At 29.9% G+C, this 16,786-nt stretch overlaps 1 protein-coding gene across 1 annotated transcript; it reads right to left on the bottom strand.

Moving 5' to 3' along the window:
* Positions 1-7,115: 7,115 nt before the first annotated feature.
* On the bottom strand, positions 7,116-8,610 carry LOC109806133 (uncharacterized). The gene is made up of 2 exons (XM_020368507.3): positions 8,004-8,610; positions 7,116-7,785 (listed from the first exon to the last, which is right to left on the bottom strand). Exons 1-2 carry the CDS (start codon positions 8,539-8,541, stop codon positions 7,418-7,420), a joined length of 906 nt encoding a protein of 301 aa, XP_020224096.1. The 5' UTR covers positions 8,542-8,610; the 3' UTR covers positions 7,116-7,417.
* Between the last annotated feature and the right edge of the window lie 8,176 nt (positions 8,611-16,786).

The raw sequence follows: 16,786 nt of genomic DNA, 5'->3' as shown, positions 1-16,786 counted from the left end.
TAGAAAATAATAAAGTACAAAAAAAAATTCTTATTGCCACACCCCTAGTCACATAAGGAAAACATGTCCAAACAATGCTCATGCATCTACTTCCTATTATTGATTTATGTTGCTTATAACTTATTTTCTTTCATGTATCATGTCCAATAGAATGTTAGTAATTAACTTTTATTTAACCATTTTCTTGCAACTTATAATTACAATTTAATTATTAATTCTTATTTCAGTTGGTAATACAATTATAATTTTATTATTTGTTCCAATTTTTTATCTAATCTATTTTTTAATAAATTTTTAAAATTAATTTAATGTTATTATCAACAATAATGTTTAAAAATTGTTATTAAATCTTTCATTATTATTGTTATTATCAATAACAATGTTTCAAATCAATAACAACAACAATGTTATTTAATTTTATTTTTTTTTATAATTTCATAATTAATTTTTATCAATAAAAATTAATATTTAATATAACATAATATATTTTTATGAATTATGATTTATATTAAATATAAAAATATATCTACATAATATTATATATTAATTTTATTAATATTAATAACAAAATTTTTTATTAAAATATTAATAAACATTAATATTTAATATTAATTATTTTATTTTAGTTAAATAAAAAATTTATTCATAATTATTTTACCATATTAATATTAAAATTAAAAATTATTAACAAATATTTACATATTTAAATAAATATATAAATGTAATTTTATTAATTTAAAAAAAAAAGATCATTTAAAAAAAAAAAACTAAAATCCCTGTTCGAAAATTGACTCTCCTGAGACCGAATTCCATTAGGGAAATGCACCCAAAAAAAGAACACGAAGTTCATAATCGACAGACCGAATTTTGATCATGAACAGTAAAGTGTATCAGTTGGTTAAATTGTAACATCCTGAATTTTCTACTAATATAATAGTTATTATTATTATTTTTATATTTGTGGAGATTATTTTCTTATAATTATTTTAATTAAGTAAATGAGTTTTATTAGATATTTTGAATTTTAGTAGCTTAGAACAGGTCGTTTCAAACTACTAAAATGGCCTATAACCCTAGTTGGGAACGACCCAACTTGGTCGTTATGTATTAAAATGCAATCCTAGAACAGGCTGTTTTGATTTAAGAACAGACCGTTCTAAATGTGAATTTTACACATGACAAATGAGTCTAGAACGGGTTGTTCCAGATTCGAAATGGGTCGTTCTGGCCACTCCTGATGCCTATAAATAGCATGCTCTGCCACTCCCAAAAACTCACTTTTCACTTCTGACTTTTTTTCCTTCTACACTCTCTGAAGACCGAGGGGAACCTAGAGGAGGAGACCAACCAAATCCTGTTTTAGTTTCAGCTACTGTTTATCGAGGTACAAGAGAAAATGAGATTATTTGTATGCAAAGTTACATGAGAGAATTGGGTAGAGGAGGAATCCCGTAGGATTATGGGTAATTTTATAATTATTTCTGTTTGAGGAATTGATGATCCCATTAGATTTTGCATGTATTGAGGATTAGGAATATGCAATTAATTTGTAAAAATGATGATTTGGGAGAGAGAATGAAATTGTAGAAAAGTGTCTGTGAGTTAGGTTTTGGGAAAATTGGGGGTTTCACTATTTGAGTTAAGATTCTAATAAATTGGTGATTCAATCAGGTTTTATATTAACTTATAAATGTTATTGTTATATTATTTGGTAAAATTGATGATCTAGATGTGGATTCATGGTGAATTGCTTGAGGGGTATGTGAACCACTATTTTGTGTGAACTTATCTATTTTGTGTATGTGTTATGGAATTGAGTTATGGAATGTGGTGTGATGTCTTGGCACAAATGTATACATTATATCTACCGTTTTAGTATTGAATTGATAACATGATGTGGCGAATGGTATGTTATGACTTAATTGTTCAATTAATTATGATGTGATTATGTTGACATGAAATGAGATGTGTGGAATGTGAATGTGATGTGATTGTGGTTCCTCACACTTATGTCGGTGGTGGCACGACCTTGGGCAAAAGATGCTACAGGAGTAGCGTGACCTTGACATAGTGTGAGATGTGTGAGGTAATTAACACTTATGTCAGGGGTGGCACGACCTTGGGCAAGAGATGTTATAGGAGTGGTGTGACCTTGACATAGTATTAATTGCAAGATTTATGATGGATTGGTGTGATTGTGAATTGTGATGTGAAGATGATCCATGATTGATAGAATTAGGATATATAGAAATGCTTGTAAATACTTCATGAAGTAACGAGTTATAATGAGATTATGTTGTGGATTTTCTTTGTGTGCTTTACATATAAATGTTTTCTTTTCTCACTGTACAATTTGTGGATGTTTTAGGTGAGAAAGATCTGGCTATGAGTGACATTTAGAATGCCAACAGTTAAATTGTGGGTATGCTCTGATATTATGACATCGGGGCAGAGGATTTCTATGACATGAATTTTTATATGGATTTGGAATTGTACTTATTATTTTGAAAACAATTTGTAAACTCTTAGGTTTTGTTTTCCAAGTTTTATTTTCAATTATTTTGGATATTGAAGAACAGTTATGAAGATTTTATATGAACCTTTTTTACCAACGTTGAATGTGACACCCTTTACCCAAGCATAAATATATAATAATTAAAAGAAATATCTAAAAATCTATAGAATTAAAACAAAAATTCTAATAACATGAGAGTAGAGAATTCACATTCATCAACTAAAAACATGATCAAATGCGGAAAAATGAAACATGATTTCTTCCAAGACAAAATACAATAATGAAATCCTAATTACACCTAGCTATGCCCCGATGTTACATATCCTATCAGAGCATGCCCAATTGAAGCCTAAGCCTCATCACCAACATCTTCATGCTGATGATCACCTGCAACACAATTTTCAACACATACAAAGGACAACAAGGGAGTGAGAAACATCCCACTCGGTTCCAAGTGTAGAAATAACAGTTAGGCAACACACACACAAATCATACAAGCACAGTCATAGCTACACATTATTTAAGTACAAATTCCAATTATACATACAACAGTAACACATGCACAGTCATTCATCATGTAATGATCTCATGGACTTGACTCATAAATGCATGTGGTGCTAGTTACGTGTCTCATAATCTCATTTCTCATCTTGTTAGTTTGTTACATCACTTGGTGACACAAGGTACACCTGTTACATCACTTGGTGACACACGGTACACCTTATTAGCTTGTTACATCACTTGGTGACCAAAAGGTACACCTGATTAGCTTGTTACATCACTTGGTGACATAAGGCACACCTGATTAGCTTGTTAAATCACTTGGTGACCAAAAGGTATACCTGATTAGCTTGTTACATCACGTGGTGACCCAAGGTACACCTGGTTAGCTCATAAATGCAAATGATGCATGTCATATATTCACGATTTCATTGACTCAACATTTCACATTTCACATCTCATCGTATCTCATATCACATTATTTCACAATGTCATATCACAGATCATATGTTCACCTTTCACATTCTCACATCATATTCACATAGTCTCATACAAGAAACTTCTCGTAATTATATACATCAAAATAGTACATAAATCATACCAAGAACTTATCCAAAACATGAAGCCATCATCAACTTACATATAATGCCTCAAATCATCCACAGATCATATTCCTAATTTTACTTCATAGGGTTTCCCACAAGAACCCATAAAACACTCTAATTCATATCAAAACTTGTCTATTTTCAAAATTAATCACATATTCATACATCTCATTCAACAAGGAATACAACGGAAGAATCGGAAATCAAAATAGAAAACGTTCATATTTTGCATGTTTCTCATAGTGTTCTCTCAAGAATCCACAGAGTACTCTAATTCATATCAAATCATATTTAATTTTGAAATCAAATACATATTCACACTCTACATCACATAAGGAACGCAACGGAACATTCAGAAAGCAAAACAGAAAATATTCATATTTTGCATGTTCCTAGAAGCATGCATCAGGCAAGGGATTGGGGGTCAATCCTACTACCCAACAATTATTCTCACACCCCCGAGCGAGGTTTCTCACTCCCCCTTTACCTGGATAAGTAGAAGGCGAAGCTAGAGGCGAATCTGGTTGATCTCCTTCTCTTGGTTCTCCTTGGTCTCCAGAGAGTGTGTCCAGAAATAATGCTAGAGTGTTCTATTTATAGATTTTAGGAGTGGCCAGAATGGTCCGTTTCAGATCCGGAACAGCCTATTTTGGATCCTTTCATCAAGTGAAAAATTCACATCTGGAATGGCCCGTTCTCAAACCAAAACGGCCCCTTCCAGAGATGAGTTTTAACTCACAACGTCCATATTTGGAATGGTCCGTTCCCAACTAGGGTTATAGGCCATTTTGGTGGTTTGGAACGGCCCGCTCTAGGCTACCAAAAATATGTCTTTTTAGTAGTTTGGAACGGCCCGTTCCAATTTGGGAACGGGCCATTCTAGGCTACTAAAATACCCTTAATAAATCTTATGAAAATTACTAAATTACCCTCCATAAAAAGTATGAAAACTAGGGTGTTACATTAAAAAATTTATTCGTTAATTTTATTTACATTATTACAAGATATGTGATGGGGTAGTAAGGGTGTCACATTTAGTGGTATCAGAGCAGGTCGATCCAATCGATTATGAGTTATGAGTCTGCTATGCTTGTTTGGTAGATGAATGATGGAATGAATTGATTGTGGAACTTATTGATATGCTAGTGTGATGATTGATTAAGTTTGTTATTTATTTAATTATAGTATAATTGTTAACTTTTCTGTGGATCAGAAGAGTAATGGCAAGAAGTAGGAATGATCATGCAATCGCTGATGTTCTGCAAGCGATGACTCATAAAAACTAGAACTAACTTGAACCGAAGCTTTTTTAAGTATCATAATTTAAGGAAAGATTTAACTATAATTTTTTAACAAGAACGTTTTTAAAATTTTTTTCTTAATCTCTTTTTTAATATATAATTATATAATTATTTTTTAAATCAAATTTTAAATGTTTTATAAATAAAATATCAATAGTTAAAAATAATTTTATACTATAATATAAATTATTTATTATAAATTTAAAATAATTTATATGCTAAATATATTCATATATAAATCTTTATATAGTAAAATAATTTAATTATTATAATTTTAATTTTATAACATAAAAATATACAAACTAAAATACTAACTATTTTAAATACTGCAATAGAAAATTTTAGTATTCATAATGGTAAAAAAAACACTAAAACTAAAACACTTCTAAATTTCTTAAAATGCAAGACAAAATAATACAGAAATAAATATAAAGGATAAAAATCCTTTTTTATTGTTTAGACCAAGTAAAATTAAAGAGAAAGAAACTTCCATAACAACATATAAATGTTTTTTTTATTGTAAGTGTATATATATTATTGACTCTCAACAATTTATATATTAAAAAAAGAGTTAATCACCTATACATTGTTAGTGTAAAAAATTTTATGTAGACAACCAATCATATCTCTTGATAGTGTCATGTCATTTGCTCATTTAATTAAATAAAAGTAAAATAAAATAATTTAAAAGATATGATTGGTCGTCAATGTGAGGGGCTTTCTTTCTTCAGCATGTGAGGGAAATGCCTCGGGTACCGAAGTTAGCGGATAGAGAGGGCGGCGGGTGGAGGGAGCTTCACTTACCGAGAGGGATGAATTCGAGTAGTAGTTAGGGGAGGATCAAATCCGCTACACCCCTTTTTTACCTATTTGCTTTTATTAACTTCTTCATTGAAGACATCCATGTAGAAGAACGTCGAATCCATTCTCGATCCAATAGAAGTAGGGGATGGATGGCATGTCTCATTAGCTGGCACTGGCTTTGGACACAGGGGGCAGGCTATTTGGCTAGAATATTATGCCTTTCTATCCCTTTTTGTGAGGAAAGGGGGAAGGGATCGTCATGCAAAAACTACAACAATTTATATATTAAAAAAAGAGTTAATCACCTATACATTGTTAGTGTAAAAATTTTTATGTAGACAACCAATCATATCTCTTGATAGTGTCATGTCATTTGCTCATTTAATTAAATAAAAGTAAAATAAAATAATTTAAAAGATATGATTGGTCGTCAATGTAAAATTTTTTACACTAACAGTGTAGGGATGATTAAATCTAAAAAAATTTAAATCTCAAATTGATTAGAAATTAGACAATTAAATAGTATATAAGTGGAGAACAATCTCACTTACAAATCAATTTCACAAGGTTGAATCAGACTCAAATCCATTATTTTAAAATGATATCAAAGTTATTCTAAATCTTTAAAAAATGATCACCTATCCTAAATTATTATAAAAGAGTCACTCAATGATTGCAGTAGGACACATCAAATGTCATTATCAACATGCAATGGGTCATGTGGGAGACATGTTTTACACCACATCGCAACAGAAATTTGTATTACTCATGATAGGAACATATAATTTTAGAATAGTATAAGACTATTTGTAACTTCTTTCTTATTTCTCAACATTCTTGTATTTGGGTTTAACACCCCTAGTACCTCCTTAATACATTTCTTTTAGCTGATAAAAAAAAAAAAGTAAATAATGCTGGACGTGAAGGATCTACGTACTAAGTTCAATAATACTAAACTTGAAGAAATATATTAAAAGAGTATTTAAGTTAAATTCAAAATTCACCATTATAAGAATATATATGTTTTTGATAATTTGATGGTGTGATTATACAAGAAATTGTAGATTCAATTATTCTAAGAATATACACGATATTATTGAATTAAGCTCAATTTTTCTATTTTTAATAATTTGATGATGTGATTATACAAGAAATCGTAAATTCAATTATTCATCCATTCGAATTCAAACTCGAACCTATTAAACGTTGTTGTGGGCCACAAGTTAATCCTATTCTGGAAAATTTTGGACGTTTTCATTTACTTTCGCACACAACTCCTCATTTACTATGCATTCAAGTCTATTATTAATCAGTTCAAACTCTCCGTCGCTCATCGAACATTGCATTCAAAGCATTAAAAAAAAATCCAATTCATGGAAATTGAAAATATGAGCAAAACATTTCCTCCGCAATCGGAAGATTGCATTAAAAAGCATAGGCAAAGTATTAACATAAAGAACCAAAAAAATAAAAATAAAATCCAATTCATGGAAATTGAAAATATCAGCAAAACATTTTTTCCATGATGCACACTAAACTAAAACTGTGTTTGATTCATCCTTTACCTGAAAAACCAATAATCACAGTGTGTTCTGTAATTCGAGGTTCCAAAAACGGCACCGTTTTCTTCGTTTCCCCCAAATTGGATTGGAGTGTAGCATGTAGAAATGCGTTGTGTGTTGTGTGTGTGCTCAGTGAGTTCCTCGATTCATCATCTCCCTGTACTGTCTGAGCGATTCCTGCCTCTGCAGCCTCATTTCGGCGTTGAACTTGTTGATGAACGCTTCCACTCGGCGGTTCAACTCGTCCTGACTCAGCGACGGCTCCTTCCTCAGCCTCGTCGACGCGTTCTTCTCCCTCCCCGCAAACGTCTCCGACTTCTTCATCACCGCTCCGCCGTTCAAATCCCTTAACGGCGTCCCCTGCGTCTCCCACGTCTCCGCCTTCTTCAAATGCCGAGTTAACGGCATCGCTCTCCCCTCCGTTATCGTCCTCCACGTGCTCTCCAACGTCTCCTGCTTCTTCGCCTTCGCCACTCCCAACGCCACCACCTTCCCTCCTACAAATCACATCACAAATTTTACTTCTCTCTTTCTTTTTCACTTGTCATTTTTCACTAATTAAATCAAACTACAGTTCTATACAAGTCTTATTTGAATTTCTATGCATGAACAGATTTATTAGGTAAATTAATGAATGAAGCTTAAAACCGGAGAAACGGTAACAAAATCACTTGAATAACTTCTTGTGCAAAATAAACGGTTAAAGTTACGATACCTTCGGGACTTGCTCTCACGGCTTTCCGGTGATTGAATCTGGCAGAAACCGGCGGTTTCTCGTTCTCGTCTGCAAACGAATCTTTCCTCTGCAAGCTCGGAGAGACGGCATCGTCGTCGTCGTTAACCGTCGCCTTCACCGGCGTGTTCTCGTCGTAAACGTAACCGACGGAACCGTTGGCTTCCGCGACTGCATCGTGGCTCGATTTGGTTTCCGTTTCGTAAAGGTAATTGTCAGATGCGACGGCGGAGAAGTCGACGGTGTCAGGAGCGGGGATCTGGACGGCGGAGGGGGGGAGGACGGTGTCTTCCGGCGGGGAGTGGTTGTGGAGTTTGGAAGTGGCGACGATGGTGAGGATGATGAAATTGAGGAGGATGTAGAGGTAGGGAGGAGTGAAGCACGTGAGGAAGAATGTCCACACGTGCGGGGCTTGGGTGAGGAGGAAATGCGATATGAAAGGGAGTGTGAGTTTGAATCCCATTGCCATCGATAAAACCCCGGTGGAGATGAGAATCACTTTCGCAGAAACAAAACCCATTTTTCGTTTTTTTCTTTTTGTGTCTAACGGCCACTTACCTTCTTCGCCTCTTTATGATAACTTTGGGAGAGAAGAGAAAGAAGGCTATTTATATTTATTTGTATCGTGTGCGTCTATGTGGTGCCATGTGGACCGTTTGATCAAGTACATCAGTAAAGTCTCTTTTTATTAATCCTCTAAAGCCTTATCTCATACACTACTTTCGTTTTATGAAAAATTACTATTATTTTTTTTTTATAAATTGTTAATCAAAGTAACACAAAATGATAATTTAGATTATAATGTTAATAATAAAGAAAATAATTTTATTGATAAACAAAAATTTTACTACTAGCAAGGGCAGACATGGATGGTTAATAAAATTGAATGGTGCTGTGGTGTTACTTGGGAGTATGAGCCATTGAGATAACATAACATCATGAGACGTGACAAAAGGGAACAGTGGTGCAGCAAAACCAAGTTGAGACAAGGACAAGGTTATCCTTGTCTGAATTTATTAATCAGGATTAAGAGTGATAAAGTGATTAGTTATCTTTAATTAATTTATTTATAGTAATAATGAGAAATGGTTGTGGCGTTGGAAGTGACATAGAGGAGCACTTGAATGGGGATTTAAAAAGAAAAGCTAAGGCTAAACTCAACGGCTATAAAAATATGACCGTTAAAGGCGGAGCGGTAGGAATCACATGCCCTGGGCAAAAGTCCACCGCCATACCGACCACTAGTGGGAAGCATTTTGACTCTCTCTCTCTCTCTCTCTCTCCACCATGCAACACCCCAAGACAAAAAATAATTCAATTTCTCCTGCTTCATATTCATGATAATTAACTACACCAACAAATCCATCATTCAATTGATTTTAGGCTCAATCAATTTAAATAACAATTCAAATTCAAAATTTATTGATAGAAAAATATGATTATAAATAAAAATTAAAATAACTAAGAATCACTAACGATCTTATTTAACAGATTTTAGACTTAAAACAAAAATATTATTTAAATTTTACTCTCAATAATAATTAATAAATTTTTTTTAACAATAAAATTGTCAATTAAATCTAATGGTTAAAAAATTTTCAACACCTCACTCAATGATAATTCATCTAATAATTATTTTGCAACATAGTGTCAAATTAGCTAAAAAAATAATTTTAAAAGAAATAATAATCATAATAATTATAAGTATTATTTATAATATTTTATAAATTAAAATATATTTCACGTGTTTAAAAATAATTTTTTAGTATAATTTAATATTTCTAAAGAAATACTAATTTGCTTATTAATATTTCTTTAGTAATTTCATAATTAATGTCTAATATAAAATTAATACAATAGTTTTTTAGAATCTTATTTACTAAAATTCAAATAGATATTTTTAAAATAATTTCATATTTTCAAATATTTTTAAATTAGTTGTGAATAAAATAAAAATGACATAAAATAATTTAACATTTATATAAAATAATCAAAACTGAAAAATATTAATTTTACAAAAATCAAAAGAATTAATCATCAACTAGATCTTTATCATTATATTTTTTTTTATTTTTTTTATACGTAAATCATAATACTTTTAATAAATGTAATATTTATATTCATTTTAATACTATTTTTTGCTGAATTCAAAATAAACATAATATAAATTTTAATTATCATAAAATTTCACAAACTAATAATTTTACAATAATATCTATGTATAGATACAACTTTTTAAATCATTATATAAACTTATCTATTAACAAATTAATTATAAATAATATATTAAATATATTCTATATATAATTATTTAAATTACATTATTATTATTTTACATATGATATATATATATATATATATATACATATATATATATATATGAATTGGTCAGAGGTGGTCAGAGGCTAAGACAATGGATTTATTAACCTTACCTTAGCCACAAATAAAAATTTTGAACAAAAATTAATTATTTATAAAATAATTAATGTTTCATATTAATAATATGATAATAAAAGAAAATACACATTCTACTCTAAACATAAAAAATATAATTCCTTTAAAATTATAATATTTGTAAGAATTTGTAATCTGTAATTAATTTTGAGTTTAAAAATTATATTTAGTTTAAATATTTTTATATTTTTAATTAATTTGAAATCATAATAAATTATAAACAGTTGTTGTAAAAAATATATATTAAAGAATATTTTAAAAAAATCATATTGCACTATGTAATTGAATAACAATACAAATTTCTTAACTGTAGAGACATTTCAATTAAATCCGTTATTTTAGTGAAAATAAAATAAGAGTATGTATTTATTAAGTATCAAATATTTAATTAACTAACTAATTGTATAAAAAATTTCGTTTCATTTTTAAAGTTGGCAGATTAATGTTTGCAGCACACTTCTTAACACTTATTATCACGGGTCCGTTACATTTTGATCTGCCACAACTAAGAATTTATTTATCATGAATTTGTAAATACAACACATTAAGAAAAGAAAAAAAGTAACAAATAAGAAAGCGACACCTTTCATTTACATGTCACATTTTAATAGGGATAAAATAAGTCGTTTTATTTATTAAAATAACACATCGAAAAAGTTTACTACATAACTATATACTTTTATTTATTTATTTATCTTTTTAACCTTGGACTTAAGAGGAAATATTAAAAGATAACAATTAAGTATGGAATTTTAGATAATTGAGAAATGTAGGTGGAGAGAATTTTGTTAGTGAAAATGAGGAAAATAAATATTAAACATTAGATATATTTTATCACAAATGGTTAAAGATTAAAACATGTCATGTGACTTTTTCTATAAATTAATTATTGACTGTTAGCTCTTTAAAATATATTGCATGAACCAGGTTTATATGTGTTTATAAAATATTTCCTAATCACATTATTTGAGACATGCAAGATTAAGAATATCCAAATTACTTGAAACGTACACAAATTCTAAACCCGTTCTTCCTTTCTCCAGTTCATCTGTTAATTTACAGTGATCAGCAATCTCTAAAACACGCATGCTCTTGATTCAAATTAATAGCATAAATATTCAATTCACGTCGAGATTATTTTGACGAATATTTTAAAGTTAATGCGATTTCAAAGTTAGGTTTGTTTTCATGTAAAGTGGAAAAGCATCTTTTTCCTCTCCTATAAATGGATTATAGATGAACCAAGTTTTTGAACACGCAATGATTTTGACGACGCACGAAAGCCATTCCTAACCTAATCACTTTCATTGAAAAAGTGCACGATGAAGAAGTGACATGCATGATCTACTTTTAAGTTTTGAGGTCAAAACACGATAGATACGCAGTGTGTTTCGTAAGTGGTCGATAATAATCCTCCATAATCGCCTACCATAGAAAATTATTATGTGCCTTGCTAGCTACTTCACTCCCCCAAAACAAAGACACTAATCAACTTTATCGATTACGACGCATTTATAGACATTCATACATATATATGTGGCTGTATTTAATTCAAGTTGTGTGATATCATCATGCCAGCACCAACGTCAACCAAATAGTCATAATAAAATGAGAGGATTCTAAGGTGAGTCTACAAGATTTAAACACCACCATCGTACGACGACTTATCACTTAATTATGACTGCGTATTCTTTTTTATTTTTATTTTCAGTGCACCAAAGTCAGATATTGTTATCTATTGATTTGGCAATTTGAAAATGTGAACGTAGAAGATATCAACAAATTCAAGACGGGATGGGCACGTAAAGACAATTAATGTATAAAACTATGCATGAGCAGTGACTGAGAACCCGACCACTGGCACTTGTGGTTTGTTTTCATTGAGAACGAGTGTCAGTGATATTATTCACACGACACTGATGTTTACAATAATTAATAATATTGCATCTTTAATATAATAATAATGTTAACAAAATCGTATAATCATAACTGGTATATATAGCATGCAATGTCCGGATATCATTTAAATTAGGATAAAAAACGTTTTACTTGTTCAAAAATTAAACTTTGATACATGCATGAACAATTATAAGTAGTTATGATAGATAGCACCGGTGATGTGTCACTTCACATATGACCTAATCATTTATAGAAATGTATGATACATGTTTTAGTTTTGAACGAATTTCGATGGCGACGAGCTATTATGGAGCTTGTTAACTATTTCACCTAAAACTATGGCATATAATGTTAACACATTATTAATACAATATTTTGTGTGAGGCAATGACAAAATATAAATATATGAAGAAATATAACACTTTAATGAACAGGTTTCATATATATATATATATATATATATATAGATATTGATGTAATTTTTATTAAGTATTACATCACTCAATAATTATATATTAAATATAATTGTTAGATTGAATGTTTATATCACTTTACATGTTTATATCAATTTTTGTTAAAATAAAACAATAATTTGAATATAATTAAAGTGTTCATATTTTATTATATTCTAAAATGTATATATTATATTAATTTTATTTTATAATAAAAATATTAAATCATCTTGAATTGATATAAAATTTTGTATATATAATATAAGATTAAAGAACTTTCAATCTAACGGTTAGATTTACAAAATTTATATTTAATATAAAATTATTAAACGGTATAATACTTAATAAAAATTATATTGATATTATTATAATCATTATATATATATATATATATATATATATATATATATAATCTTAGTTTTAAGTATCAATTATATACGATTTATTCATCTTCGATTAACCACACATATATTTTATATGATAAGTAGTTAATAATAATTACTTATGAAGTAAAAATAATTATTAATAGATATTCTAATAACAATGTATGTGATATTATTAACCACATTTATAATTATATTAATTGAACCACATTTTTTAATTATTTATGAGATAAAATTAACTATAATTATTCATGTATGTAGTTATTGATGTGGAGTGTTTTTTTTTTAAATTTGTGTGTTGGTAGAGTAGTATTATTTGAGTTGTTTTAGTCCAAGTCGGCATGCATGGATGAGTAGCTACCAACCGTACCTTTGGTCAATAAGATGGCACCGTCAAGGAGTTAGATACGTGACACGTTAAATCAACTTCAAATTCACGTCACCCTGACCCTGCCCAATACGACTATTGTATAATCTACTGTATAAACTTCGACTTTTTTTTTAATATACCAATTTTTTTTAATTATTTAAATAATCTGAATGCATTTATATTTACCTAAATAACCCATTTAGAAACTTAGGTGAAAAATCAGTTACTGAGTAACTGATTTCTCAAAGAGATTTTTGGAAAATTTTAAAAAATTCCTTTGAGAAATCGGTTACCCAGTATCTCACTTGAACTTTTTCTTCTTTTTTTTCTTTTTTTTGTTTTCAGATTTTGTAAAAAAAAAATTATTCACTTTTAAGATTTTTTAAAAAAGTATAATTAATTTTAATAAAATATATTTAATATTTAAATTAAATAATTTATAAAAGATAATAGTTAATAATAAAATATTATATTTATTTATAAATTATAATATTTTTTATTTTAAATTTTTTTAAAATAAATATAGTTAATTATAATTTTCAGAATTATATATAAAATTATAAAATTTTGTATAATATTTTAAAATTGTGTTAAAAATAAATAAAATGTTAAAACGTATTTATTATACTAAATTTTAGAATTATAAAATGAATTTTATTATTTAAATTAAATTTATTAAATATAGAAAATTAAAAACTGTAATATAATAATAAATATATATTAAGTACACTAATTTTAACGGTTACATCATTCAAATGAAAATAACATAAAAAAAAGACACAATTTAAACAAATTTCAAACATAATAGATAAATAACATAAAACCTAAATCATATAACATTAGTTATCTAACTTCATTGCTTGGTCAACGTATTTTTCAATCGCTTCCATCCCATGCAATAATCCAATATACGTCGGGGTAGCATACAATTCGAGACTTGTTAGGTCGTGCAGTTCTGTGAACAATGAAAACATACACTCCACATCTTCATCATCCCTAAGACGACATGCTGTATATTTATATACACCACCGGTACATGAATTTGGGTATCGGTAGTGAATATTTATGACAACTTTGTAATGAGGAAGATTAAGGTTATTATTAATAACCTGCTTAAGTTGCTGATAAGTCATCATGTTTGATAGAAAAGAATGGCATAATCCAAGAGGGGGGGTGAATTGGATTCTATGACCCTTTAAAAATTTTCAAAGTATTTAGGATCTTTATTTCACTTAAACTTTTCTAAGACTGAATGATGTGATTCCACTTGGAATGCACAAAAACTCTTCAAGCCTTCACGGAAATCCTTGGAAGAAGCTTCAAGGATGGAGACTCCACAAGGCTCAATGTGACCTAAGCTAGCATCTAGCTAAGTCCGGAGAAGAACAAGTTCCTAACTCTACAAGGAGAAGCACTCAAGGAGGGTAGAGTTTAGGAGTTTAGGTGACTTCGGAGGGAATGATTTCCAAGAGAGAAATTCATCAATATAATCCAAAGTTTTACAATACTCGGCCATAGAAAGATTTATAGGAGAAATTAGGTTAAGGGTTTAAGTTGGGTTCACCTAGAGTTAAGTAGAACCATGGTATGGTTTACTTAACTCTAGGCGCCAAAATTTGAATTCTAAAATTCAAATTTTGGTGCCAACCGGCCACCCCCTCCATGTGCACTCATTTGGATGTGATTTAGTATCCATTTGAGTTGCATTTAGGTCACACCATGTGCATGTGTGCACATGCCGAAATGCACCTTCAAATGACATACTAATGACATTCAAATGAAAGTGTACATGTTAACCTAAATTAACCCTAAATCTAAATGGCCATGAAATGAAATTCCTATGCTAATGGCCGGAAATACAAGGCCCAAAGAAATACAAGGCACTAAGGCCCAATCCTACACTAACCCTAGTCTATTTGGACTTGGGTCAAAGCCCAACAAAACAAAGTAATGGGCTTCCCTTGGGCTTGGGCCCACTCTTCATGTATCTTTCTTGCCATAGCTCTAGTAGTTGGGCCCTTGGCCCATGGGCTTCCTCCATCACTGAACTTTTCAAATGAAGCTTCTTTAAAGACTTGTTATGGAAGTATGAATGATATATGCTTTCTTGATTATAAAATAATGAATGATATATGCTTTCTTGATTATAAAATAATGAGGTTCAAATGTAATGCTCTAATTCAGATTAAACCATCAATATTCACACACACAAGTTAATCAAGAATTATCTTCTTTAATATTCAACCAAGAAATTACTCAAGGTAAAAGATAAAGGTAGAAGAAGATTGCACAAGTCTTTTATACTGGTTCAGTCACTCCACATGTGACCTACATCCAGTCCTTAATCAACACCTGATCAAGATTTTGTTCCACTATCTCAAGGAAGAAGGTTTCCAAGCACACACACATGCATATACTTCAACACTAAAGATAACCACTTTCTTGGCCCCAAGAAAGCACCTCTTGTAGAAACCCACTACAAGAAACCTTACCACTTGAGAAACCCTTCTCAAGATTTTACAAGTATTCACACAGAATAAAGGAACGAATTCACCTGGAATTCAGAAGCAAATCTTAATCTTCCCCTTTCAAGAATGTTGTGATGATGATGATCCTTTCTCAAAGTTTTTCACAAACGTTTTTACTCTTGGATTTCACAAAGAAAACTCTCCAAGATTGTCACACAGACTCCACAAAAACGTTTTTCTCAATTTGATTATCAGTTCTAACTCTTGTCTTAAGTTTCTCAAAGTTCAAACTATGTATAAAAGTCTCAGACCCAGATAATCGATTATTTTAAAGAATAATCGATTATTTTGTTTTTCAGGTTTTCTGGAAACCAACCAAGAACAATATAATCGATTATTTTGCTGGATAATCGATTATTCCAGAGAGTTATTTCTGGGATAATCGATTATTTTGAGTTAGTTTTCAAAACTTCATTTTAAGCCTCAAAATAACTTTCTAACCTTTTTAACTCATCATCATACACTCTCTACTTAGCTTAGATATTGATTTGCTCATGCACACAACATACACAACATAAAAACTTATTCAAAGCATTTTATTTTCTAAACTCTATTACATAGCTCTATTTCATAGCCTTTTCTTGACTTTCTCTGACTTTGTTTTTGTGCTTCCACATTGTTGTTGTTGTTGTCTCATATCTTGTGATCATCAAAACTCTTTTAAGCTTCAAGCTTCTCT

Source organism: Cajanus cajan, chromosome 10 (genome assembly GCF_000230855.2).
Source record: "Cajanus cajan strain Asha chromosome 10, NIPB_CcT2T_4, whole genome shotgun sequence".
Taxonomy (NCBI): domain Eukaryota; kingdom Viridiplantae; phylum Streptophyta; class Magnoliopsida; order Fabales; family Fabaceae; genus Cajanus; species Cajanus cajan.
This window is presented reverse-complemented; position numbering and strand designations above follow the sequence as displayed.